General features: G+C 53.4%; 4 protein-coding genes across 4 annotated transcripts; 1 reads left to right on the top strand and 3 right to left on the bottom strand.

Annotated features, from left to right (window-relative positions):
• Nucleotides 1-2,571: 2,571 nt before the first annotated feature.
• HER10_EVM0003823 (TATA-binding protein interacting) lies at nt 2,572-7,245 on the bottom strand. Its single transcript, XM_035473486.1, has 4 exons — nt 6,721-7,245; nt 3,602-6,629; nt 3,213-3,551; nt 2,572-3,155 (listed from the first exon to the last, which is right to left on the bottom strand). Exons 1-4 carry the CDS (start codon nt 6,960-6,962, stop codon nt 2,688-2,690), a joined length of 4,077 nt encoding a protein of 1,358 aa, XP_035332427.1. The 5' UTR covers nt 6,963-7,245; the 3' UTR covers nt 2,572-2,687.
• Nucleotides 7,246-7,575: 330 nt separating this feature from the next.
• HER10_EVM0008784 (uncharacterized protein) lies at nt 7,576-9,131 on the top strand. Its single transcript, XM_035478293.1, has 2 exons — nt 7,576-8,191; nt 8,327-9,131. The coding sequence occupies exons 1-2, from the start codon at nt 8,049-8,051 to the stop codon at nt 8,958-8,960; spliced, it is 777 nt and encodes a 258-aa protein (XP_035333043.1). The 5' UTR covers nt 7,576-8,048; the 3' UTR covers nt 8,961-9,131.
• A 313-nt stretch (nt 9,132-9,444) lies between these two features.
• Nucleotides 9,445-14,292, bottom strand: HER10_EVM0003042 (phospholipid-translocating P-type ATPase; the record flags this gene model as incomplete). Its single annotated transcript, XM_035472730.1, has 3 exons — nt 9,445-9,912; nt 9,959-10,178; nt 10,229-14,292. 3 exons carry the CDS (start codon nt 14,290-14,292, stop codon nt 9,445-9,447), a joined length of 4,752 nt encoding a protein of 1,583 aa, XP_035332355.1.
• Nucleotides 14,293-16,872: 2,580 nt separating this feature from the next.
• On the bottom strand, nt 16,873-21,345 carry HER10_EVM0008543 (homeobox domain-containing protein). Its single transcript, XM_035478060.1, has 3 exons — nt 20,385-21,345; nt 20,102-20,313; nt 16,873-20,044 (listed from the first exon to the last, which is right to left on the bottom strand). Exons 1-3 carry the CDS (start codon nt 20,738-20,740, stop codon nt 18,759-18,761), a joined length of 1,854 nt encoding a protein of 617 aa, XP_035333011.1. The 5' UTR covers nt 20,741-21,345; the 3' UTR covers nt 16,873-18,758.
• Between the last annotated feature and the right edge of the window lie 1,538 nt (nt 21,346-22,883).

Here is a 22,883-nt window from a genome sequence, read left to right as displayed (position 1 = left end):
ACGTGCAGTGAAACATCGTGGCACCAACTTTGTCGCCATCGTATGCGAGCAAGCAACCGTCAACGTACATACTTACAAGTCCAATGCCAATGTTACCTAGATCTTTCAATTCCGATAACTACATCTTCTCCTACTTGAACGTTGAACGTTGAACAGGAAGCTTTTAGCAAACTTTAAGTTGGGTTGTAGAAAGTAGAGACAGAGGAACTGCGGTATCAACAGTCAGCCAACCAGCACCCAGAAGAAAAAGCAAGATTCTCTCTCTCAATGACTCCTGATTAACACCTGTCATAGACTGAGAACTCACCTATCAAAGCAAAAAGAAAAAAATGCAAAAAGAGATCATCGCCCCCGTGAAGGAGCTACGCTTTTATATGCCTCGTGGCGGAATCGAACCGCCGATCTTCTCATGTCACTAGGTACTAGTGAGACGCTATACCACTTAGCCAACAAGGCTTGTTGTCTTGATTTGATGACTCAGTAGACGATGGAGGAGAATACAGAGGGTTGCGGTGTGGGTTTGTGGGAATTGTGGTGGAGATGTGGGTGGGTGGAGTTGTGGAATGGGTGTGGGTGCTGTGTGTTTGGGGAGTCTGGTTGGTGACGAGAGTTGAGAGGTGTGGGGATGGGTATGTGAGGCTTGATGGGTGGGGGTTCTGGGAGTAGAGAGGGTGAGGGAGATATCGAGAGTCGGAATTTATGAGAGAGTGGGTATGGTTGTGGGTTGAGTATATTGAGATCTATATATAGCCTTTATCTTGTCTGTTGGTCTTGTGTAAGATACAGTCTAGGGCAACAACATTGCCTGCGTGGACGTGGGTTATATTTTCGTTTCTGAAATAGCTTGTTCATACATCAGACTGTGTAAGTCTGGGATGATGATCTAAGAAACTTGAGAACGCCTGCCTGAATGAACGAGTCCAAGTGCCTACAACCTCGCTCTCGTGGGAACATTCGAGAGAACGAGTAAGTAAGGGCTTGGTTTGCTATAAAAGCCGCACTATTCTACGAAATAACAGACGTCTAAAACAAGCGCCAATGTCATCGTCTTCGAGGCAAGCTTTTTGTCTCTTTGCGCGAGGCTTGGAGACCGGGATAGTTGACGACTGGGCAATTGGCGACTGGGCAATTGACGACTGGGCAGTTGACGACCAACATGAAATTCTCTGCGTCCAGAGCGTCTGTGATACATCGCGTTCATTCCTTCAGCAATTTAAGAAAGGGAGTCCTTGTCCGCCTGTGGCTCTCGACTTATACGTTGAAGTATATGTGTCTGTTCACAAGGGGAAAGAATTGACGAGTAGATGTACACTGCTACTTGAGACATGGCTAATTTATGGTTGATGTCGGTTTCTAAGTATTGCCGAAACCTCTCATGGCATAGAACACTTTAACAACTGTTAAGTTGAAAAGGCTTAGAACGCTGGACGAGCTCATCTCGAGAAGCTAGACGTAAAGCTGTCGCAGTGGTCCTTCTTAAATACCTAGCGAGGAGGACTCCCAGCCTACCCCGGGCAGACAGCAAAAAGAAAGCAAACGCGTGGAATTCTTCACAAGGCTATAAATACCTTGCTCGATGCCCTCTATCTCTTCCTGATTTTGCAACCCGTCTCTTTGTGCGTCTGGTTCCGAAGGACATGTGCTCTCTTCACCCAGAAGACAGCGAACAAAACGAAAACGCCTGGGAGAAAGTAGATACTCTAGCTTGAACATTCACTTCTACTCCAACACCCTGCTTCCTTAGTAGTAGTTACTTTCCTACTATTCGTAGAAGTATACAATGACAAAGAAGGACGGTCGACTTGAAGACTTGAATGGTGGTACCTACCGTAGGTACTTTCAAGTTAGAGTAAGATCCAATTCTCTCAATGCCCTGAGAAAGTTTTGTCAACTGGAAGCAGCCACCTAAAGCATGATAGTGCAGGCCGAGGCCTCACAACCATCTGGCTGGTTGGCCCAAAAGAGACCATGGAGCATGAGGAACGCTGATATTTGTAGTCGCCTCTTCCCTACTTCACCTCCACTAGATGAAAGTAACACAGGGAGGACCTCACTCATGTGAAAAGCACACAGAAGAAAAGAGGGCCGCCAATTCTCGAGGCTATCGAGCACGAATGATAGGAGCCTTCGAGATTAAAAAGCCGTATCACAGGAGTACTGAGCCAAGTCCCGGCTTCGCTGTCTTGTATCCCAAGTGAATGATCGCAGATCTACACTCAACGCATCGAGGGAGAGAAAGCCCAATCTAAGGAGTCTCATTCTTTTGGTTACCGATCTCATTACATCAACTTGTCATTCACTGATGGTTCCAGCGCAGACTCATCATCAAGACTGACTATGCAACGGAGAGTGAAGTAAGGAATAGACTCGAGAAATGTCCTCCATGCTCCCAGCTTTCTCACTCAACCTATGTTCTACGCTATGGTCATTATGTAGACTTCAGCGCAGAGCAAAGCCATCTCTGGAATTCTCACTTGAGCGGATCATAGCATGGTAGGAGTGATGGCATATTTACGATCAACAATTGTACAGCGTCATCAGGAGCTGTTCTTGACCTGAGCCGCATTGTTTGACACGTAAAATCAAATGCTGAAATCTTATTCATCCTCTGCTGTCCTTGAGCGTCCTAGCTATGCCTCATCTTCAAGAGTAAGATGAAGGTGGCCTGCCTCTATGTAGTGTCTGTACTACAGAATGCTAAGGTTCTTGGTCTCCTCACGCAGGCTTCTAAGCTGCGCTTGGAACTCCTTGTTAACCCACTCCCAGTAAGCGTTCCACGCCTGGCTGGCACCTCCGGCACTCGCGTTGGCTGCTCCCTTGCCAGAACCATCCTTTGCACCCTTGAGTTTGTCTCCGAGCAAGAGCGTGACCCTAAGAACGCTCTTGTTCGCCTCCTCCTGCTTCTCCACATCCTGCTTGACGGCTCCGTCCTTGAGCTTGGTTGACAAGATGGCGCGGTATGCCTCGGCGATGGAGTCAAGGCGACGGCTAGTCTCATCAGGGTCAAGCGCGATAAGCTTGGAAACCATCAAGTTGCAGAGACTGCGAATATCGTTGTCATCTTTCAGACCAGCGACCACGCGGTCGTAGAAGTCAATGTTGTTGATTCGCGAGAAGGCCGTCTCCATGAGAGCGTACAGGGTCTCGTAAGCGCTCTGTGTTTGTGGTCAGCAACAGCCGCATTCAACTTTCCGGAGTTGAGCAAAACATACCTTTCGGACTTCAAGGCCATCATCCACCATATGTTTGAAAGGACCCATCATGACCTCTCTGATCAATTGTGGCTTGATCACCGACTCGGTCAACACAAACGGCATCAGCTCGCCGAGGTGAGGCAGAATAAGATCGGGCTTGTTGTGCGCAGCCGAGTTGAGTGTTGACATCGCCAAGCGGCGGTTGTCCATCTCCGAATCCTGCAGCATGACAAGCAGCATATCGACAAGGACATTCTTGAGCATGGCGTCGAAAGCTTCGTCACTATCAGGAAGCGTGTATCGAACAGCCTGAACAGACATGCCTCGAATGTCGGGGTTCTCATTTCTTAGAAGGGACTTTGTCGTTGTTAGTTTCACTCTATGAGTGATGAATTTGTTCAACTTACCTGAAGCTGAGGCATAAAGGTCTGAGAGTCGATGATGGTCAGTCGTCCCACACATTCCGCGCACACCACTCGATTATCAGGAATGGTGGAGGCGGAAAGAAGGTGCTGCCAGATGTCGGCTGCGAACTTGGAGACCTCGGCAGAGAGAACGTTGACTTGCTGCAGGATCTCCTTTATCGACTGGATAAGCAAGTATTGCGTGTTGCCACCCTTCTGCATGGTTGCCAGAATGACTGGAAGGTACTCGGAAACATTGCCCGAACCAGCACGGCCAAGGGCCACTGCAGCTGAGATGGAGACCTTGTCGGGCTCTTCGTGGAACTGTTGCAAGAACAGCTCCGCCTTCAATGGCGAGTTGGCTCCAAGACGGAGACCAGCCTCACCGAGCACCGCAAGCGCCAAGCTCAAGCGAGCGTCGTCCTTGTTTCTGGAGCTGGTTTGTAACTCGGAAATGAAGCTCTCGACTGTGACGCCAGCCGAGCTTCCACTGGCCACAAGAAGTGCACCAATGACCTTGCCCACGACAACGGGATCTCCTTCGATACTAACGTCATTGAGAAGCCCTTGCATGAGAGGCTGGCCGGCACCGCTCTCGCCAACCTTTGTTACAAGAATAAGAATTTGGTCTAGGACGATGCTGGCGTAGCTTGACTTGAGCAGACTGCAGATGGTAGCAGTCATTGACTGGGTGACCACCAGGTCGGCGTTTTCCTCGACGAGGGTCGCGAGAATGAGCAGGGCGGGTGCCAACAGATGGGTGTCATTGTTGCTAATAACGGGCACCAACGACGAAACCAGGCCCTGAATAGTGTCTGCATCCAATTGACCTCTGGCGGTTGGCGACACCACCAAATGCTTGAGTGCGAGCACGCTAGAACCGCGAAGAGCTCGGTTAGCCTTTCGGAGTTGTCCGGCAAGCTCCAGGGCGACCTCCCGAATCCACGACGTCTCGAGCTGGCCACTGCTAGTGCTGAAAGCTGCGACGTTATCGACGGCTCTGACGGCAGCCAGGCGAGTCGTCTCGTTCTTGAGGCGGTCAAGAAGTGCAGTCAAGGCAGCCTGTCGCTTGTCGGCTGGGATCAGACCATTGCCGTCGGCACCGGAGGTTCTAGACAGCAAGACTCCCAAGGCGTGGATACCACGCTGCTTAACTTCAGCATCGGCGTCAGTCGCAGTGATTCTGTTCATGATCGTGTCGAAGAGCTTCTGAAGCTCGCCCTTGAACTTCTGTGCCGTCATCTTAGACCGAGGGGGAGTGATTGCCTTTACCAACTCCTCGATCGTCCCGATGGCTTCACTTGAGATCTTGTAGAATCGATCGTTGGCTGCCGAAATGACACCAGCCACTATCTTGGTCAGGTACGGCTGCAAGAGACTTGAAGAATGGGTCTTGGCAATATCGCTGGTGAGTTTCAGGGCGGCAACACGCAGAGTGCTGGGTGTCGCGGACGCATTGCCACCGGAGGCAGCCAGAGATGAGGCGAGCGCTGAAGCTCCGGTGGGTTTAATAGACTCAATGATGGGGCCAATGGCGTCGTTAAAGTAGTCGGAAAGACCACCCCGCTGGACCGTGATGATATCGTCAAGGAGGTTGATAATAGCTTGCTTGGTAGGAATAACCTTGCCCTTGAGCAGCTTGGTGGAAGCCTTCACAATCGTCGGGGTGAAGCGAGCCAGATCTGCGCGGGGTCCAGTTGAAGGGATTCTCTCAAGGGTGGGGGATGTAAGACCTGTGGCGGCATGAGGGGTGCTCATAGAACCGCCGCCGCTGCTCTGACGTCTGCGTTTTCTGCTGATGGGGATGGAGCTAGGCGCCTCGGGCTCGTGGTCGTCGAGTGAGAGATCAGTGGGATACATGCCCTCGCCCGTCTTGCGCACAAGAAGAGACAAACAAGCAATAACCTCTAGACGGACGTTCTCCTCTCTCTCGTCGAATCTCTTTACCAAAGTGGGTCCAGCCTGGCTGTATAAAACACCGTTCTCTAACAAATCACCACTTCCACGGGTTGAAATGAGTGTATAAAGAGCCTTGGCGGCACAACGACGGACCTTCCAGCTTGCGTCGTCATCATCGTCAAAGCCAGCATCGTCTTCGAACTCGTCATCATCCTCATCCTCATCCTCGTCGTCAACGTCCATATCTTCGTCGTCATCGCCCATTGCGTAGTTGGGGTCGTACTTGAGATATCTGAGGGTCGCCTGAATGGTTTGGTCGGTAAAGGGGCGCATCTGCGTCGGGCAAGCGGCGAGGAATGATTCCAGGGCCACGAGAGCGGATTCTCGCACCTCGTTGAACTCCTGGCCAATGTCATCTCCGTCGCTGATCTCCTCCAGATGCTTCTCGAGCTCACCCTCGCTCAGAGCTTGGAGAATGAAGGGCACCAGAGTCTTCAGGTATGAGCCGAAACGATTGGGAATGGATCTCGCCAATGAGCCAGTGATTGAAATATAGAGACGGCGTGTGACTGCAGAGATATCGGCCTTGCTCAGGTCGTTGCCCATTCGGTCGACCATCTGGCTGAGCAACTCGTCCGACAGGTGAATGGCAAGTATCGAAGTAGCTACCACAGCTCTCTTCTTCACGACTGATGATGTCTTGTCGTTCTCGAGCAGGCTAATGACCGCATCTTGCATCGCCTCGACCTCGAGGGGCGAGAGCATCACGCCAAAGCATCTGACGACCTCGATAAGAATGTCCACCGACTCTGCGCTAAGGTCTTTGTCCACCTTAAGGAGACCCTGCGGGACGGGCGGCAACTGAATGTTGTTTGAGGGGTTCTGCGGCTGCACCTTGCCGCCGGGTCCCAGAAGTCGCGGGATCAGAACGCGGCTGACGGCTTGGTATGATTCTGTCACGTCCTTGGCGGGCGGCAAGCCAGGTGTGGGTTTCGGGAGGGCCATGATGACGGCGCGGAGGGCGAGCGAGGGAACAGCATTGTCAACCGAGTTCTTAAGCTTGATTGCAGAGAGTTTCTCAATCATCGGTGCGATAATCGGGGTCGGTACTTTCATAACCAGCGGTCCGAGACTGCGGAGGGAAACTGGTTAGCTCCTGGCATTGCTTGTCGAGCGTTGGGGAGGGGTTTGCAAAGATGGTAAGGGGGCTCAGATTCTCGCACCATTTGATCGCCAGGTTCTGCACCTCGCCATTCTGGTCGTCGAGCGCCTTGATGATGCTATCAACAGTACGTGCGGCGACGTTGTAGTCGTGGTGCAAAAAGTCGGGCTTGCCGTTGGCCAGGACCTGGAGCAGATCGTTGAGCGACATGAAGCGGAAATCCGGGTCAGCGTCTCCTAGCTTCTGCACGAGCTGGATCACTGTCTGCGGCGTCGGATTCGCCGGCACGCTTGACGAAGCCATCCTGGAGTGTGTCGGATGGGCTGGTTCGCTGCGTGCGAGGGTAATGGAGATGAGGAGGTTATCGCGGCAGGTGGCGTGTCAGCGGGGAATCGGTTGCTCTGACCATGCAGAGGAAAGAGAAAAGAAGGTCGACAGTCCGGCGATAAGTGGAAATATGGTGCAAAGATACGATATGTATCGGGGCGGTAAATTGGGATGGGTGTTTTTGAAGTTGGCTTTGGATCACGACAACATAGACCCTCGTGAAAGAGGCGTTGTTGGTGGTGGGGTTACAGGTTCCAGAGCTCCAAGCAGGAAGGGCCCAGTCAGTGTCGTTGGGCGGGATTACCTTAGACAGCCCAGCAGGTACCTCAGACAATACAGACAGAGGTCCCCTCAATGCTACCAGTTCCGGGACGTTCTTGCCCCGCGAAAGTGGACCCCTACCACTGCCCGCAGTAACCTTCACCACGCCGGAGCGTTATGTAAGTCTCTGGGAAATCCATTAGGTCCGTGCTGGCCCAAGCTCGCTCCGATGAGTTATTCCGGCCAAAAATTAGATAAGCACCGGATGGAACCACGACACCTTGACCTCGAGCTCCCATCTCCCCATTTCGGGATTGAGGTAAGGTAGGTATGTCGTGCGGGCCCCTTCGGCACCCCCCGGCAAATGTCGTCACCACAAAGCTGTGGGGAACCAGCCACCCCCGGCATCTAGGCACTACGCAGTATCCAGCCTCTTCCCTACCATTGGCCGATTGCTCTAGAAGCTCGTTGCTGGTGCAAGCTGGAGGCAGAGAGCTCGCAGCTCCGAGCTCCTAGACTTCGGACGGCAGGTCACTCAATGTCAGCCAGCACAACAGGCCAGAAACCAAGGTCAAGCCACACCAGTCCAACCCCAGCTTTTTTCTTCTTTTGGCTTCCTTACGTGCTTTCCCAAGCGGGTTTTTCTCGTGTTGCTCTCTTGGCTCCTCTTCTCCTTTCCTCCTGTTTGTTTTCTTTACAAAGGACACTCGCAACTATTCCAATTGGTCTTGCCATTGAGCTTCCTCCTTTCTCTAAGCGACTTGAGCATTTCCCTGCGTTCAACCAAGTACAATTTCAAAAATGTCTTTCGCCAGAGCAGCTTCCCTGCGTTCCGCCCTCCGACCCTCGGCGCGCCGGACGATCCGTCCCCAGTTCCGTTCCCAGGTCGGCCAGAGGAACTACGCCAGCCAACATGGCGCGAAGCCCCAGAGCGAGCTCCCTCTGTAAGTCCAATTGCCTCTGTATCCCAATTTGAAACTCAATTGGCTCCTTGAATTGAGCAAATTTGCGTGAAACGGGACGATTGTCAGTCAAGACTTGCCCGAGGATGACGTGTCTGACCACTATTCGTGATACAGTGCCATTGGCTCAGTAGTCTTCTTCGCCGCCGGTCTGGCCGTCATCCAGCCATGGAGCGGTCCCGCGCCGTCCAAGGGACACGGCGCTGCTCATGCCAAGCATGACGAGGAGGAGAAGCACGACGAGCCTGAGGAGAAGGAGAAGGAGAAGGAAGAGGAGTCAAAGTCTGAGGACAAGGAGGAGTCTAAGACCGAGGAGAAGAAGGACGATAAGTCTGAGGAAAAGGAGGAGTCTAAGTCCGAAGAGAAGAAGCAGGAGAAGTCTGACGACAAGAAGGAGAAGTCTGATGACAAGAAGGACGAGAAGTCTGAGGATAAGAAGGAAGATAAGTCCGAGAAGCCCAAGGATGAGAAGAAGGAGGAAAAGTCTGAGGATAAGCCCAAGGGAGAGTCCAAGGACGAGAAGAAGGGTGAGGAGAAGGAAGAGAAGTCTGACGACAAGAAGGAGGATAAGTCTGACGACAAGAAGGAGGAGAAGTCTGAGGATAAGAAGGAGGAGAAGTCCGAAGACTCCAAGGAGGACAAGAAGGACGAGAAGAAGGACGAGAAGAAGGACGAGAAGAAGGACGAGAAGAAGGACGAGAAGAAGGACGAGAAGAAGGACGAGAAGAAGGACGAGAAGGAGGATAACTAACCCTCCCAAGTCTCAGCACCAACCCTCAAACGATCATGAAGCCCACGAGGACACAATAATCACCGAAATCATGATCATGTACATACACCACAGCCAGATTCTTCCTGCTCTTCGCACTTGTTCTAATGCATAATAAAGCATAGCGGCTCTGATTTCTCAGACGCAACAGACAATCATAGCAGAAATCATCGTGATAGTTCAGCATCGTGATAGCTGAGAGAGTCTTGAATTCATTGTATAGTCTTTTCCCCGTATGTACACAGACTACTACGCCTGCCTGTTGTATGCCGTCCCCCGCTGTCTACTGCCGACTCATGTTTGACCTCTGAAAACGCCAAACGTAAAAGGGAAACCCATCATGCTTTGTGGTATCAAGAACAAGAACCAAAACCCCGAAACCCGAAAAGGACAGTCCAAGTGACCGTAATGCTAAATCATGACGGCCAATTATGTACAAAAACAATTCTCATCCTCCACCTTCGTTTTACGATCTCGATGATTGACCAGTTGACCGCAGCTCAATGGGGCCGTTCACTGGAGTGTTCTTTGAGCTCCCCAACCACCTCGTCGCCACAGAAAGGCGTGGCTTTTTCGTTGGCTCTGAACTCAGCTCTGGGTCTGCAATATTGGCTTCCTCAACCGGGGGCGTGAAAGACCTGGCGGCCGACTCGTCTCTCGATCTTCGAGACTGCCGTGCCTGATGGAATGAAGGCCGAGTAGTCGAGTGACTTGGCCTAGGTGCCCCGTCAAGGTTCGAGGGCCTCTCCTCGGTGTGGCCAAAGACCGACTTGGTCTTGCTGCTGATAACTTCCAGCACCGTTCCAGAGGTCTCGCCGTGGCCACCTTCCATTCCCTCGGCCGCGTCGTTCGCATTGAAGCCCTTCCTCTCAAGACGTTGCATGATATCAACATCGCGCGGCCAGTAAACCCGACGTATCGCGTCGACTATCAGCTCAATCAACATCGCGCGGCCAGTAAACCCGACGTATCGCGTCGACTATCAGCTCCAAGCAGATCACGGTCGCAAGTGCAAGGAGAATAGTAGTCCAGAAGCTCAATGTTCTACCAAAGTTATGAATGAACGCGTGGCGAAGCTGATAGATGCGCAGGATGGGCCGGAAAGCTGCGGAAAGAATAATGTTCCACAAGAACCAACCCCCGACCGAGATGAGAAACCCGGCCAGGATGATAATGTTCTTGTTTTCCATCTCAAGAACCCTAAACTTGTAAGCAAAATATTTTGCACAATTACACACGAAGTAACTCACAGCAACTTGATGTTGATAAACACCACAGCAACCGTAAAGGGCACGGATCCCATAGCGTAGAGCGATGTGTCCTGATCGAAAGGCAGCGAGTTGTAGACCGCCCAGGTCACCCAAAAGATGATGAGAGACTCAATCAGCCCGAGGAATGTCCAGCCGATGTAAAGCTTGATGTTGAAAGCTCTGTTCTTGTGGCCAAAGGTGTAGAGCTCGGGGAATTCAAGGAGCGTCTTGGCTTGCAAATCCTTTTCCAAACCGCCCAACAAGATAACAGCGAGCGACGTGAAGAAAGTGTTGAACACCGTCAAACTCCAGTTTTCATATAGAGACGTCCCGGTGTATCCCGTGTAACGCTGGAAGTAAGCCTGTGGCAAGAAGAAGACGATTTCCTTCCAAAAAGTGGCGAGAATATATCTGCCAGTCCTAAGGTAGTTCCAGCGGCCGTGGACAAAGAGAAGACGCTGCAAGAAGCGGAATTGCGCAATGGCGTAGTCGGAGATGCGAGCGGCTTGGAGACCTTCGCGGCCCGAGATGCCGATACCAACATGCGAGGCTTGGATCATGCCGATGTCGTTGGCGCCGTCGCCAATGGCTAGCGTCAGGGAGTGAGGTACTTGCCGGCGAATGCGCTTGACAAGAGTGGCCTTCTGCGAGGGAGAGGCGCGACAACAAATGACTGAGTCAACCCTCACTACAAGGTCGAAGAAGAGGAAGCTGAGGTCCTCGTCTCCTTCAATGATACCCAAGGTCTGGCCGTCAACCACTACTACCGCGTGGGGCGCCATACCTCGGGCGACTTCACCTAGGGTCGAGAGGATTGACTCCTGCAGGTTGCCCATTGTAGCATCCAGGATGAAGACCTCGGAGAATGGCTTGCACAGGCCGGCAGAGTGACCGATATTGATGGCAGTCTCGCGCTTATCTCCCGTCAACATCCACACCTTGATCTCGGCGCGACGGAGCTTCTCAATCGTTTCTGGGACGCCCTCTTGCAATCGATCCTCGATGGCGGTGGCACCAGCAAGTTCGAACTTATCCTCAATGAGCTCACCGGCCGCCTCGATCTTTTCTTGTCGATTATCCAAACTAGTGGTGGCATCATGATAGATCCTTTTCCACGTGTTGTAATCATCCTCGCTGATGTATCGGTAGCCGTAAAGTAAAGTCCGCAGACCCTCCGAAGCAAACTCGTTGATGTGCGTGAAGCATCGTTCGAGAACGGTGCCCTCGTTGAGAGCCACAGACTCGTCAATGAAGTCGTCCACTTCATCCTCGTTTGCTGACATGGCCATGCTGTGACGAGGCGATGACCAAACTTCGTGAGCGCTCATGGGCGAGAGGATGTCTGCTGAACCTCTGCGTGAGGTCCATGCGTCGGCATCGTCGGTAACGGCGCTGGATCGTCTGAGCATGTCACTAGAGATTCTCTGGTTCATCATGCTGCGCCGATCTGACATTGACGTTCTCCCAATTGCAAAGCTGCTGCGGGGCGTTCCACTTGTGCTGAGGCGTTGTTGTGCCTTTTCCCTCTCGACACTTCTACGAATCGAAGCTCTCCGATTGACGTCGCTTGCCTTTTGTGTGGCAAGGCCGCTGAGCTTAAGACGAGGCAAGATGACGTTGTCGGCGCCTTTACAGTAAACACATACTCTGCCGTCGGGCATGCGCATGATGATGGACATCCTCTTCCTCTGACTGCTGAACTCAATGACGTCTAGCACCTGGTACGTCTCTCTTTTGATCGTTCCATCAGCTTCGGGAATTTGGAGAATGACTGATTGTGCAGGCCGGTCAATGAGGAGGTAGCCAAGATCTCTCGCAGCTTCAACCAAAGCAAGCTCATCGGGAGAGGCAGCTTGGTATTCGATCTCGCCGTCTTCCTTTGTCTCGGGTAAACATGTGTGGCAGAGAGCGATGCAGAGTAGGAATTGCTTGGCTTTCTTGGAAAAGACAGTGTCCGGTTTGCGTCGCAGGTAGTCCAGGAGATCTTCCGTCTTGAGCTCAGGCTCGGCTTGAGGCGCCCGACTTGTAGAGCGTCCCCGTCCATACGTACTAATGGATGGCCTTCCTTGGGCTGGTGTCGAGGACGAATAGTTGTCGTGATCGCTCGTTGTCTTTTCGCGGTTCTTGTCCTTGCCTTTTCCCTTGCGCTTCTTGCGAGCCATGTCAATCAACCTTTGCTTGGCGTGTTCGTCTCGTTCAATGTCCATATCGTGCAGCCATGCGGTGCCGGCGACGCTCATCTTTCTGAAGCGCATCACGTTTTCCGTCAAGGTGCCTGTTTTGTCTGAGAAGACGTAGTTGACTTGGCCCAAGTCTTCGAGGATCGTCGTGGTGTTGGCAACCATTGGCGTATTAGTGACCGGGTCGTACATCTCGACGTCTCCCATCATGTAAAACTGTATGATCTTTATGATTTCCAAACTGATGTATAGCGAAAGAGGGATGAGCGTGTTGAACATGAGTATGAAAGCAATGAAGATCTTTCTCATCTTAATGCGCTCGCCCATAAAGTACCAAGAGGACTCGGCAGGATCTCGCCACAGATAGTGGCCCAAGGTTAGACCGCTGCTGAGGCCGAGTAGCACCACTATGAGCCAAACGACGATTCTGTTAAGGACGCGCTGCATGGCGGGCGCTTTGGTGCGTACGTGCTTGTGAGCGTTCATTCGGATCTTGCATTCTTCACCCGTGTTCACGACGATGCCGATAGCTTCTGTAGTGTTTCGCACCGTAGAGCCGCGGTAAATGACATTGTCGAGCGACAGCGGCAGTGTCTCTCCGTTGACGGTGACACGTCCGTCATACCTGTAAAGATCCAGATTCGGGTCCTCGGAGACGATGGTTGCCTGACAAGACTCGATGCCTTGCAGAGTTTGACACCTTTCAGCGAGAATAGGTGAGGCTCTCTTGGCCTTCAAATTCGTCTCGCCGTCCAATGCCATAGTCTCGATGTATGCGGTACCGTTGGGCCCGGACGCATATAGAAGGACGATATCCGCCGGAATGTCGTCGTCGCGTTGAAGTCTGACGACGTCGCCAACCTTGAGGTCCTGCCATTCAATCTCGGTCCATCCATCTGCCGAGTATTCCGCAACTTCGCCATCCTTGTGCCTCTTCATCCTCGCTGTCGCCTTCTTGGATCGTTCGCCCAAAACCCATGCGCGACTCAAGTTTTCCGTCTTTGCCAGCAGATACCGGCGGTAGTCGTCGTATCCTTCCTTGGCCATTGATAATGACACAAACACGGCGAGAGGTGCAATGGTAGTCCACTGGCCCGTAGTGCTGAGTCCCGGGATGGCTTGAATGATACCCACGACAAGGAAGTAGAAGTTGCCCATCTTACTGAACTGGAACAGGAGCTGTTTGGGCAGGAAGCTCCATATCGTGTATCGACTGGATCGGATAAAATTACTGGCGTACGACTTCTTAGTGCGCTCGTCGATGAGATGGTCACTCCGTTCCCTTGACATGTCGAGTGGGATATGCCTTCCATCTGCGCTCGGCGGGAGCGGCTTCTGTCGCAACAATCCCTGCACAATGTACACATTGTAGGCCTTCCTTAGCTGGTCGCTGACCGACTCCTGCGCAACGCGCCATTTCGTCCTTTTCGTTGGCTCTGGTCGGTAGATTGGATACTTGAGATCAGAGTCTGAAGGTTGCGCGGAGCTGTGGTCGCTGCCCCGTCGAGGTCGTGAGGACGAGGGCTCGTCCTGGATATGGCCCTCAAGATCACCCCTTGAAGGGATCGTGTAGAGCCCTGGCCTATTCGAGTTCGGGTGTGATGACGGCGGGTCGAAGCTGCGCCTGGACTCGCGTTGAAGCTCGTCCGAGAAACGGACATGACCGCCGTCGAGGGCGCCTTTGCTCCCCATGGGTTCGGTGATGGCTCGTCTCGGGTGAAGTCTTTGCGCTGCGCGCGGCGCGGGAGTCACTGATGGCGGGGATATGTCATGAAGATCGTTGTCATTATGGCCAGAGGAGGTTGAGCTTGACGACGTTCTTGGGGCGGGGTCAGCGTCTTCATGTTGCTGTGAAGGGGCGTCGCCCAGATGCCGTCTGTCCATTCTTGAGGGGCGCGCGAGGCGAGGCTTGGTCGCTTTCTGTCTAGGCCGTACACTGAGCAGTGGCAGTCTCAGTCTAGCCCCCAGAAGCGCGGATCGAGAACCACAGTGGTGGTTAGCTGGTCAAGGCTAGCTCGAGACTAGAAGGACGGCAAAAATGGGCTTGTTCCAGACGGATCCCTTAGAAAGCGGCCCGGATTCACCAGAGTGGCTCGGCCATGAAGCTCTTCATTGGGCTCGACTTGGAGGTGGCGGCGCGTTCCTTTCTGGATCTGGCGTGGTCCTTTAGAGTCGTGGGATCTCCAAGTGCCGTACCAGCGCAGGTGGCTCAAAGCTGCACAGAAACGTATATAATGGGTTTGCAGGAAGAACTGAAAGCGTCTTAGGAAAGTGGTAGGATCTGCGATTGCCGCGACGTCACGGGCGGGAATAGTGCGCAAGTGAATGGTAGAGCAGTCGTCTTGAAGAATAACAATTCAAGAAAATACTAATGGTGTTGATGTTGTTGAACAGTGGTGTTGAGGAGTAGTAGTAGTAGTAGTAGTAAGCAAGGCGAGCCAGCCTCGAATCGAGGACGAGAGACGTCAAGGTAAAAAAAATTGGCAGGCTGGGCGGTGCTGTATTCCCGTAAGAGGTGGACGCCGAAGGAAGCGCCGGCGGAAGGTCCCCGTAAATGGAACTAGATCGATGCTCCCCCATCAATTGCACTCGTCAATCGTTGGCAGATTAGATACTCTGCACCTTAAGGGAAAGCAGATGAGGGCTTCTTGGCAGTTCCTTGCCTTGCTCTTGGTATTTGGTAGACACCCCGCGAGTAGACACGAGTAGAGCCGAAAAGGTTGCAGCGTACAGAGCTGCGCCGCGCTCAATACGCAAGTATGGACGACGACGAGGCGCTTGGCAAAAAGTCAAGATTATCATGCCGCGGCTCACTGGTGAGTCGGTGACTAGGTGGGTTGGTCTTGGACCTCTGGGGCATTGTGTGGGAATACCCAGTAACGACTACACAGTAAACGTCTGGAGCCCCCAATCAATGGAGAAAGGGCTACCGGTACACATTTGCAAGGCGAGCCTCAAGGTGGGAGGAACCTGTCTGAGTGTCTGATGCGGGCTTGGCGCCTCTTCTGCACTGCCACGGTCATCTTGTTGCCCGATGTTTCCTTACGAAGTACTCGTACGAATCAATGAAAAGCCCGCGGAACAGCTCCTCACCCACCACGCGCTCATCCGCGGTTCGCGGAGACGAGTAAACGTTGGTTGGATCCATGAATCCGTGGGGCCATCGCGGTCGGCAGGTCGGGCGCGAGAAATAGTAGTGCCTTACGTCTGCGTTCCGTACAGCACATGAACGAATGAAGAACGACGAAATAGAGACTTTTTTTTTCGTCAAGGACCGGGGCGCGGAAGAGAAAAGTTCAGTTGGCCAGCCGCCAAAGAGCATCAGCGCCCCGGGCATGGAGAAAATGGGAAAGTCCCGGCTTCCGACTAGCAGGCCAGCAGCAACAGTGCAGTAGCTCATTCGATATTTTGCCGTGCCCCCGCATTGAGGACGTCATTGGGCGAGAGATGGGATGCACCTGAACTTCCCAGCTGGGAATCGCCAAAGTGCGAGCGAAGCAGGAGCCAACACCCACCCATTCCTTCCCTTCCTCCCTGAGGACACAGCAGTACGTACCGAGCTGTCCGCCCATCTCCAACCACAGAAGGACCCGCTCCGCCTACAACCTGCCTGCTATCCGAACGGACGTCGGAAGCTGCGGACGATCTGAGGAAAAGGTTTCGATCGGCCATCCATTTCTGTCCATCCATCCATCCATCAAAGACAGCTTCAACAAGTCATTGACCATCTTGGCGACCGTCGCAGCTCCCATCACACACTTTTCTTGGTGCCTTCCGCACGCTTTGAAACATTGCGAATGCGAAAGCAACACCAACACTGCCCGTCATCCATGACTTGGCAAATATTCTGTGCCTGTGAGGGTGTGGACGAAAGAAGACCATCCTTCAAGTGGCAGATGCAAGTTCGACTAATTGCCTTGTAACTTATTCAACAACCACGCGGTTGACAGAAAGCAACAAAGTCGCTGACAGCATCCCCACGCACCTGCACTACACTACTGTGCAGCCCCGACTCGCATCATCTCACGTGAGTTTTACTAGTCACGAAAGAGCAGTGCGAGACCGTCGTCGTCCTTCAGACGAACGTGGCCGATGGCTGGTAGCCTATACACACTGCAGGGGGCTTCCTGGATACCTATCAAAGAGACCTACCGCTACCACTACGGATATTTTGTATGGATCCTGCAGCGAAGAAGGGGAAAAGACACCCTACCCGATCTCTCCAGTCTACAGTACCTCACCGCGAAAAGATTAGAGTTCCCGTATCCGGCTACATTTCCTACCCGTAAGGTGCCACAGACCCCCCCTCCGCTCCGGCGTCCAGGAAAGTAACGCCGTCTCGTCTCATTTCCATCCGTTAATGCCTGCAGCAGTCCAGCATGGCACCTGGCTCCTGACCGTTCTTCGAAATATCGGGCAATATCCCATACCATACCGCCGGAAATTCCCGTCGAAACGTCCACACCACACCCAAAGCACAATCGTCCGAGTCCACAATGCCTTTGTATCGTCCCCGTCCGATCCGCCTTCTCGGAGCCGCAAATCAAACACGACTCAAAAGAAGAGAGAAAGGCATTACATCTCGTGCTACGATTGATCGATTGAACGGAACAGACAGTCAATGATGGACAGATCTCCGGCTTACCTTACGTTATTTAGGGTGCACAGAGCGTCCCTCAAGCCCCCCAAAGAACCTCGTGTTAGCGGGCCGCCGCCTCGCTGACCAGATGCACTCCAAGCAACCCACCCATCCATCCCCGCCTCTCTGGACCAGCCGGGCTCGCGCGCCAACGTCCTCCTCTGAACTAGGCTAAAAGGGATGGGCAAGCACACAAGCTAGGCAGTTGGGCAACCAAACATCAGCCGACCAGCCGACCAGTCGAGACCTCACGCTGCCTTTTGTCTTACACGTTGATCCTCCTCCGGCGCACACTCTCGTAAATACCGTATACAGTAATACGCTGTATCTCTGCTATTGGGGCAGAGCATAAGACTCAGCGAAACGCAACCTCACGTAACATGTCCAAGCCTGCCTTGCTGCGTAACAGAGCACGCGGCTGCGACAAGCCCCTCCCCAACCCCGGGCATTCAAGGCAGATCGGATTCTCTTCAGCCTTACCCGCACAAACTCATAGGAGACACATCAGATGGAATTGCATACGTCCAAGCTCCATGGGCATAGTCGGCGGGGCGTCGGACCTGAAATCGAAGACGGCTGCGTCGGTTCTGGTCAAGCCTTACCTCTCTGCTAGCAGGGCCTGTGGGGTCTCGCAAGTTGCATTGGTTCACCGTAGCAGTCGTAGCCATGATACATCACCGGAGAGCCTCAAGGGGCTGATCACTTGGGAATCGTTGAAAGTCACATCACAATTAGGGGACCGAATGTGAAAGTGGGAAAACAGGGATTCAATGCCCATCTGTCTCTCAACTCTATCGTCAGTGCTTACAAGCTGGCCGCTTCTCTTTCGAACAGCAGCCGGCCAAGCCTCTTCGCTGCTCGGCCACCGGAGGCAGCTTCCCATTACCACCTCCTTTGGTGCCGGCATTCAACAACAAAAGCCACAAAGCCCCTGCTCCCACGACCCATCAAACCAAGAAAATACCCAACAATATAGGTAAACAAGTAATGTGTGTCTTGAGAGAGTTGTATATCCTCAATAAAAAAATGTGTGTTGTGTGTGTGTGTGACTGATTACGAACCAGGAAAATCCCAAGCCACCTGGGCTTTTCCCCATTTTCATCCTCCAAAACCCGCAGCCAGGACATCTGAGATTCATGAACAATGACAGACGAAATAAAAATCAACGAGACAGCGATGTGCAGCGCAAGCCAACCAAGAGAGAAGGGAAGGATATTAGGGGCCACGCCATCGTCTCCGCGAGGTAGGCGTGGCTGAAGGACTAGGTTTGGTGATGGATTGTGGGCATGATGAAATGCCCACACCTTCGTACCAGAAGCCGGTTTCTTTGTTCGCGACAATAAATGACTCGAAGGGTGAAGTAAATCCAAAAAGTGCAAAGGTACGATCGCCTGTGCCGGACATGCATGATCGAGATTCCGAATAGAGGTATCGTCATGCAGAGTCGTCGTGGCCGATGGATGATGTGGTAGTAACAACTGAATCACACATCATAGTCATCGGTGTTGAAAGTAGACCAAGCGCAACCCCATCTGGTATATGTCAAGCGCCTAAAACGCCAGCTGTGAATGACCAAGGCAAGCAACTCCTCTCTCCCGAATAAACCATTTGAGAGAGCACGCCTTCCCAAGTTTGTATGTACGCCATGTCCTAGTGAAAGGAACTCCGGATTCTTCCCGACTTGTTCAGTGCGGCAGACCGATGTCAGGAATCAGTGGGGTGTTTGGTGCATGGACTCGGGAGACATTGAGTTGGGGTCAACGTGGTCAAACTGGACCAGTTGGTTCATGTCGAGGTCGTTGTGGCCTTGCTCACCATAAGCAGGTGAGTGAGGGTGCATCGGCAGGTTGATGGTGTGCTTGGAGTACATCTCGTTCAGGCCGGTACCATCATCAGATACGGCACATGATCCATTGTCGCCCTGCTGGTAGATATCGGCGGACGCAGATCTACCGAGCATGGAGAGCGGAGGCGACTGCTCAACGATGGACGGCTCTCCGTGGTGGCTGCCGAATGACAGGGGAGACACGGAGGGCGGGATCATGCTCGGTGACGGGTGTGCCATGGGAGAAAGGAAGGCACTGCCGTACGGCGTGTTGTAGCTGGAAGCGGCCGGGAGAGGGCTCGGCTCAGGGCCCTGGGAGAAGAAGTTGGGGCTCGTCGGGAACTCGGAAGGGGAGGCGGTGGTAGCAGACATCGGGTACTGGCGCATATCCAGACCGAATCCGGCTTGGGTGTCGATTCTCAAGTTGGGGCCGAGTCCACCGGGCGCCTGGGGAATCGGTGCGTAGATGTTGGGACCAGGCGTCTGAGGAGCGGCCATTTCACCCGGCTGCTGGATGTAGAAGGAGGGCATGGGAGTTTGGAGCATCGAGAAATCGACAGCCATGGGCACGGAGCGACTGCGCTGTCTCTTGTGACCAGGTCCGCGCATGCCGGGGTGCATGTGGTTGATGCCCCAAGACTCCTGGAACATGCCAACGTGCGGCTGGGCAAAGTTGGGCTGGGATGAAGGGCGGCTGGGCGACACAGGAGCGGACATGGACAGGGCGTGCTGCTGGTCGATGAAGGGGTGCGGGTTGTTGCGGTTCATGAAGGCCTCCAAGGAGACAAGCTTGGCCAACTGGCCGCTGAGAACCTTGGGGTTGCCACCGAGGTGGTGAACCAAGCAGTGCGAGGCCTGCTGGTCCTCGGTGAAGTCGCCACACTGGAAGAATCCGCTGGCTTGAGGGGAGGAGTCCATGAAGAAGTTGGGAGCCCGGTTCAGCTCGATGACGATGCCACCAGGCTTGTTGGGGTCACCCTCCTGGTTCTCGAGGAAGATGTTCTTGATGTAAGCAAAGGGGTACTCGATCTTGTAGCCGGCCTGCTCGTTGTTGATGTAGTAGGTCATAGTGCACTTGTCAGGGGAGTAGAAGATGATGAGATCCATCGTGTTCTGTCCCACGCGAGTCCACTTGCCGATGCTCAGAGAGCGGCAGGTGAGATGATGGATCACTGGGCATGTTAGTGCTGCTTTCATTGATGGTTTTGCCAGGGACTTCTTAGACTTACAAACTTTGCCCTGGCCGTTCTGGTCACCGCCGAGAAGCATGTTATTGTGGCCGTAGGGGAGAAGGCCGGTACGGCCAAGGAAGGGGCCGCCGAGACCCTTGCCGGACTCCATCGCCTGCATAGCGAGGTATGCTCGCATGGATTCGGGGATGGAATCGATGTCTTCGCCGGTCTCGAGGCTCTTCTTGGCCAAAAGCTTGATCTTGGCGCGTCTGTGTAGTGTTAGTGGTGATTCAGGGGTATCAGGCTGCAAAGCCGGAAAACGAGGGGCAGTAGAGCGTACCTGTTCTGGAACCAGATCTGAACAGACCTTTCGGTCATGTTGATCTCTTCTGCTATCCGCTCACGAACGGTGGCAGTGGGGGTTGGGTTCTTGTTGAATTCCACCTCCAGAGTCGTCAACTGGTCCTGAGTCGCGCGCTGTCTCTTCTGGTTCTTCTGCTGTTGGGTCAGGGTGCTCTTGCGCGGCGGGCGCCTTGATTGCGAAGAGGGAGGCTGTCCATTGTGGGTGGAGGTGGAGGGGGAGGGAGTCTGGTCCATCTTGTGGGCGGATGTGGGAGAGACATCCTGAGGGGTTGATGAGCCGGGTGTCGAGGCTTGCTGGACGAGGCCCACGGGGTGTTCGACCTCGGTAGCCATGTCTTTTTTTTTCCTTCTCGAAATTCCTTCGTTTGGTTTGAATGAAGTCGGTGAAGTTTATCGCTTGTGATGTGGTGCGATGTGGTTGATCAAATCAGGGTGGGCGGATGTTTGCGAGGTGAGGGAGTCTCGGTATTAGTCGCGTCCAGGAGGTGATCGGGATGTCGAGGATCGTTTGGTTCACGGAAACGCGCAGATGCGGTACTAGGTGTAATTGGGTGGTAACAGGTATGGTGCTGTGAAAGCTAAGGGAAGGTATAGAATGAGCTGTGAGGCAAAAGATGCTAAGGAGCGTGGTCTCTGATCCAACAAGGGGGAACAGGAGGTGAGATTTTTGTGTGAATAGTGTCGTTTGGTTCGCGAAGAACGAATGTGTGTAATTCAACCAGACGGGAAGGAACGTAATGAGAATACCCGGAAAGGAGTGACGGGATTCAGAAGCTGAGATGGTTGAATTATTTCAAGAGAGTGACTGTGAAAAGGAAAAAAAAGGAGTGGGGGAAGAGGAATAGGAGGGAAGGGATTGTCGTGAACGACGAGGATGACGATGAGGAGATGGGATGAGGAAGAACACCAGGAGGGATGGGGGCAAGAGAGGAGAAAAAGGAAAAGGAATGGATGGGCGCGAGGCGGCGGGCCCCAGTAAAAAAAAAAGGGAACAGAACAGACGAACGAACGAACGAACGAACGAACCGGCGCCAATCCACCCTGTTCCTAGGTAGGTGTGAGGTGCCTATCCCCTCCTGCTCCCCTTCTACGTGTAAGGCAAGGTACCTTTTCCCATGGACTCGCCTTAGTTCCAGGAGTTCCCTTTTTGCTGCTCACCACAGACTTTACGCCTGGAGACACGCCTTGGGTACTTGTTCTCCCACTACGAATACTTGAGGTGCTGTCTACCTTAGGGCTACTCGCTGGGAAGAGCTCTGGTCTGGATGGACTGCCCCAGGGTCGGGAGAGGAGTGAGGCGTGTGGGTTGCGGGCGGGCGAGGGACGAGGGTGTGAGGCGAGTCGAGTTGGGGTGAGGTGAGGTGTGGAAAAATGGATCCCTGGGATGACAGGGGGAAGGAAAGACCGGACGTGGGACGTGGGACGTGAGGTGTGCAGCGGCGGCTCAGCAGCCAGTGGTGTGTGCGGTCTGCGGGATGGTCGTGGGCAAGGGCATAGGATGGGGATGGATGGATGGGACCGTTGGTGTGAAAAGGCACCAGTTAGAAACGGTCTATAGGTTCCATGACTCCATACCTTACGCAGTATGTACCTTTTTCCGTACGGAAGCGAGGAGACTGAGGTGAAGCTGAGATCCAGGTTGAGTGCCGTCTGATACTTTTGTACAAAACGTATGCTTTAGCCCTACCTTCGAAATAGGTAGGTACGCATCATGTGAATGTACCTACCTTCCTTGTGGTAAGATAGGTAGGTACTCCTGTAGCCTCCTTCCTCCGCCCCTTTTTGGCGAGCAGGGTTTGGGGCAGCTCTTGCTCTTGCACTTTCCCGTCCACGTCCCTTTCTCTCCTCGACGGCAGGTGCAGTGTTCAGTGTCCACAGCACGAATGGGTGTGGAACTGTGGATGGGGCAGACACGCCGCACGCCGCACAGGAGAAAAACACTGCGAAAGCCAGACAATTGACACACCCAGACTGGTGGACACTTGAAGTCTGGACGACGGACGTTGACGGGGGACGATGACGAGGACCGGGGCTGGACGTATGGACGACACCACCAGCGACCACCGGCCAGTGGCTACGCAGTAGTGTACATACAATGACTGGGTGCACAGGGGTAGTGCCAGGTACGCGCCTTCTCTCATTCGTCGATAAAAGCCACTTTACCGTTCGTACCTGCCGCCGACGAACGGAACCTGTCCCAAGCTGGTAAACCTTGCCCCAAGTGGCTTTAGCGGCTTGTTCCCCCCCGTTTAGCCTTTTCTGACCTTCTCTCTCGCTTCCACCATGTCTCTTCCTCGCCTTCTCCTACATAGCTGCTCTTAGCCTCCTCCATCCGTCCCGTCTCTCATATGCAGTACGCAGTACCTAGGCTCCTCGCCCATCTTGCTTCTACGCTACTGCGTGGGCGCACTCAAGCTGGTAATTGTGCACCTTGTGTGTGCATGCGAGTGTGTGCTGTTGACCTGTTCCTGCGTCC

The sequence above is a fragment of the Colletotrichum scovillei genome, assembly GCF_011075155.1.
Source record: "Colletotrichum scovillei strain TJNH1 chromosome Unknown Contig00006, whole genome shotgun sequence".
NCBI classification, from domain to species: domain Eukaryota; kingdom Fungi; phylum Ascomycota; class Sordariomycetes; order Glomerellales; family Glomerellaceae; genus Colletotrichum; species Colletotrichum scovillei.
This window is presented reverse-complemented; position numbering and strand designations above follow the sequence as displayed.

Excerpts from the sequence above, each read along its gene's own strand:
- HER10_EVM0003823 (XM_035473486.1), bottom strand. The coding sequence starts at position 6,962 with ATGGCTTCGTCAAGCGTGCCGGCGAATCCGACGCCGCAGACAGTGATC. Across the intron at positions 3,552-3,601 it reads CCTTTATGCCTCAGCTTCAG|TCCCTTCTAAGAAATGAGAA; the intron begins GTAAGTTGAACA and ends ACAACGACAAAG. Across the intron at positions 3,156-3,212 it reads ATGGCCTTGAAGTCCGAAAG|AGCGCTTACGAGACCCTGTA; the intron begins GTATGTTTTGCT and ends CCACAAACACAG.
- HER10_EVM0008784 (XM_035478293.1), top strand. The coding sequence starts at position 8,049 with ATGTCTTTCGCCAGAGCAGCTTCCCTGCGTTCCGCCCTCCGACCCTCG. Across the intron at positions 8,192-8,326 it reads CCCCAGAGCGAGCTCCCTCT|TGCCATTGGCTCAGTAGTCT; the intron begins GTAAGTCCAATT and ends TTCGTGATACAG.
- HER10_EVM0008543 (XM_035478060.1), bottom strand. The coding sequence starts at position 20,740 with ATGGCTACCGAGGTCGAACACCCCGTGGGCCTCGTCCAGCAAGCCTCG. Across the intron at positions 20,314-20,384 it reads CAGATCTGGTTCCAGAACAG|ACGCGCCAAGATCAAGCTTT; the intron begins GTACGCTCTACT and ends AACACTACACAG. Across the intron at positions 20,045-20,101 it reads GAACGGCCAGGGCAAAGTTT|TGATCCATCATCTCACCTGC; the intron begins GTAAGTCTAAGA and ends TAACATGCCCAG.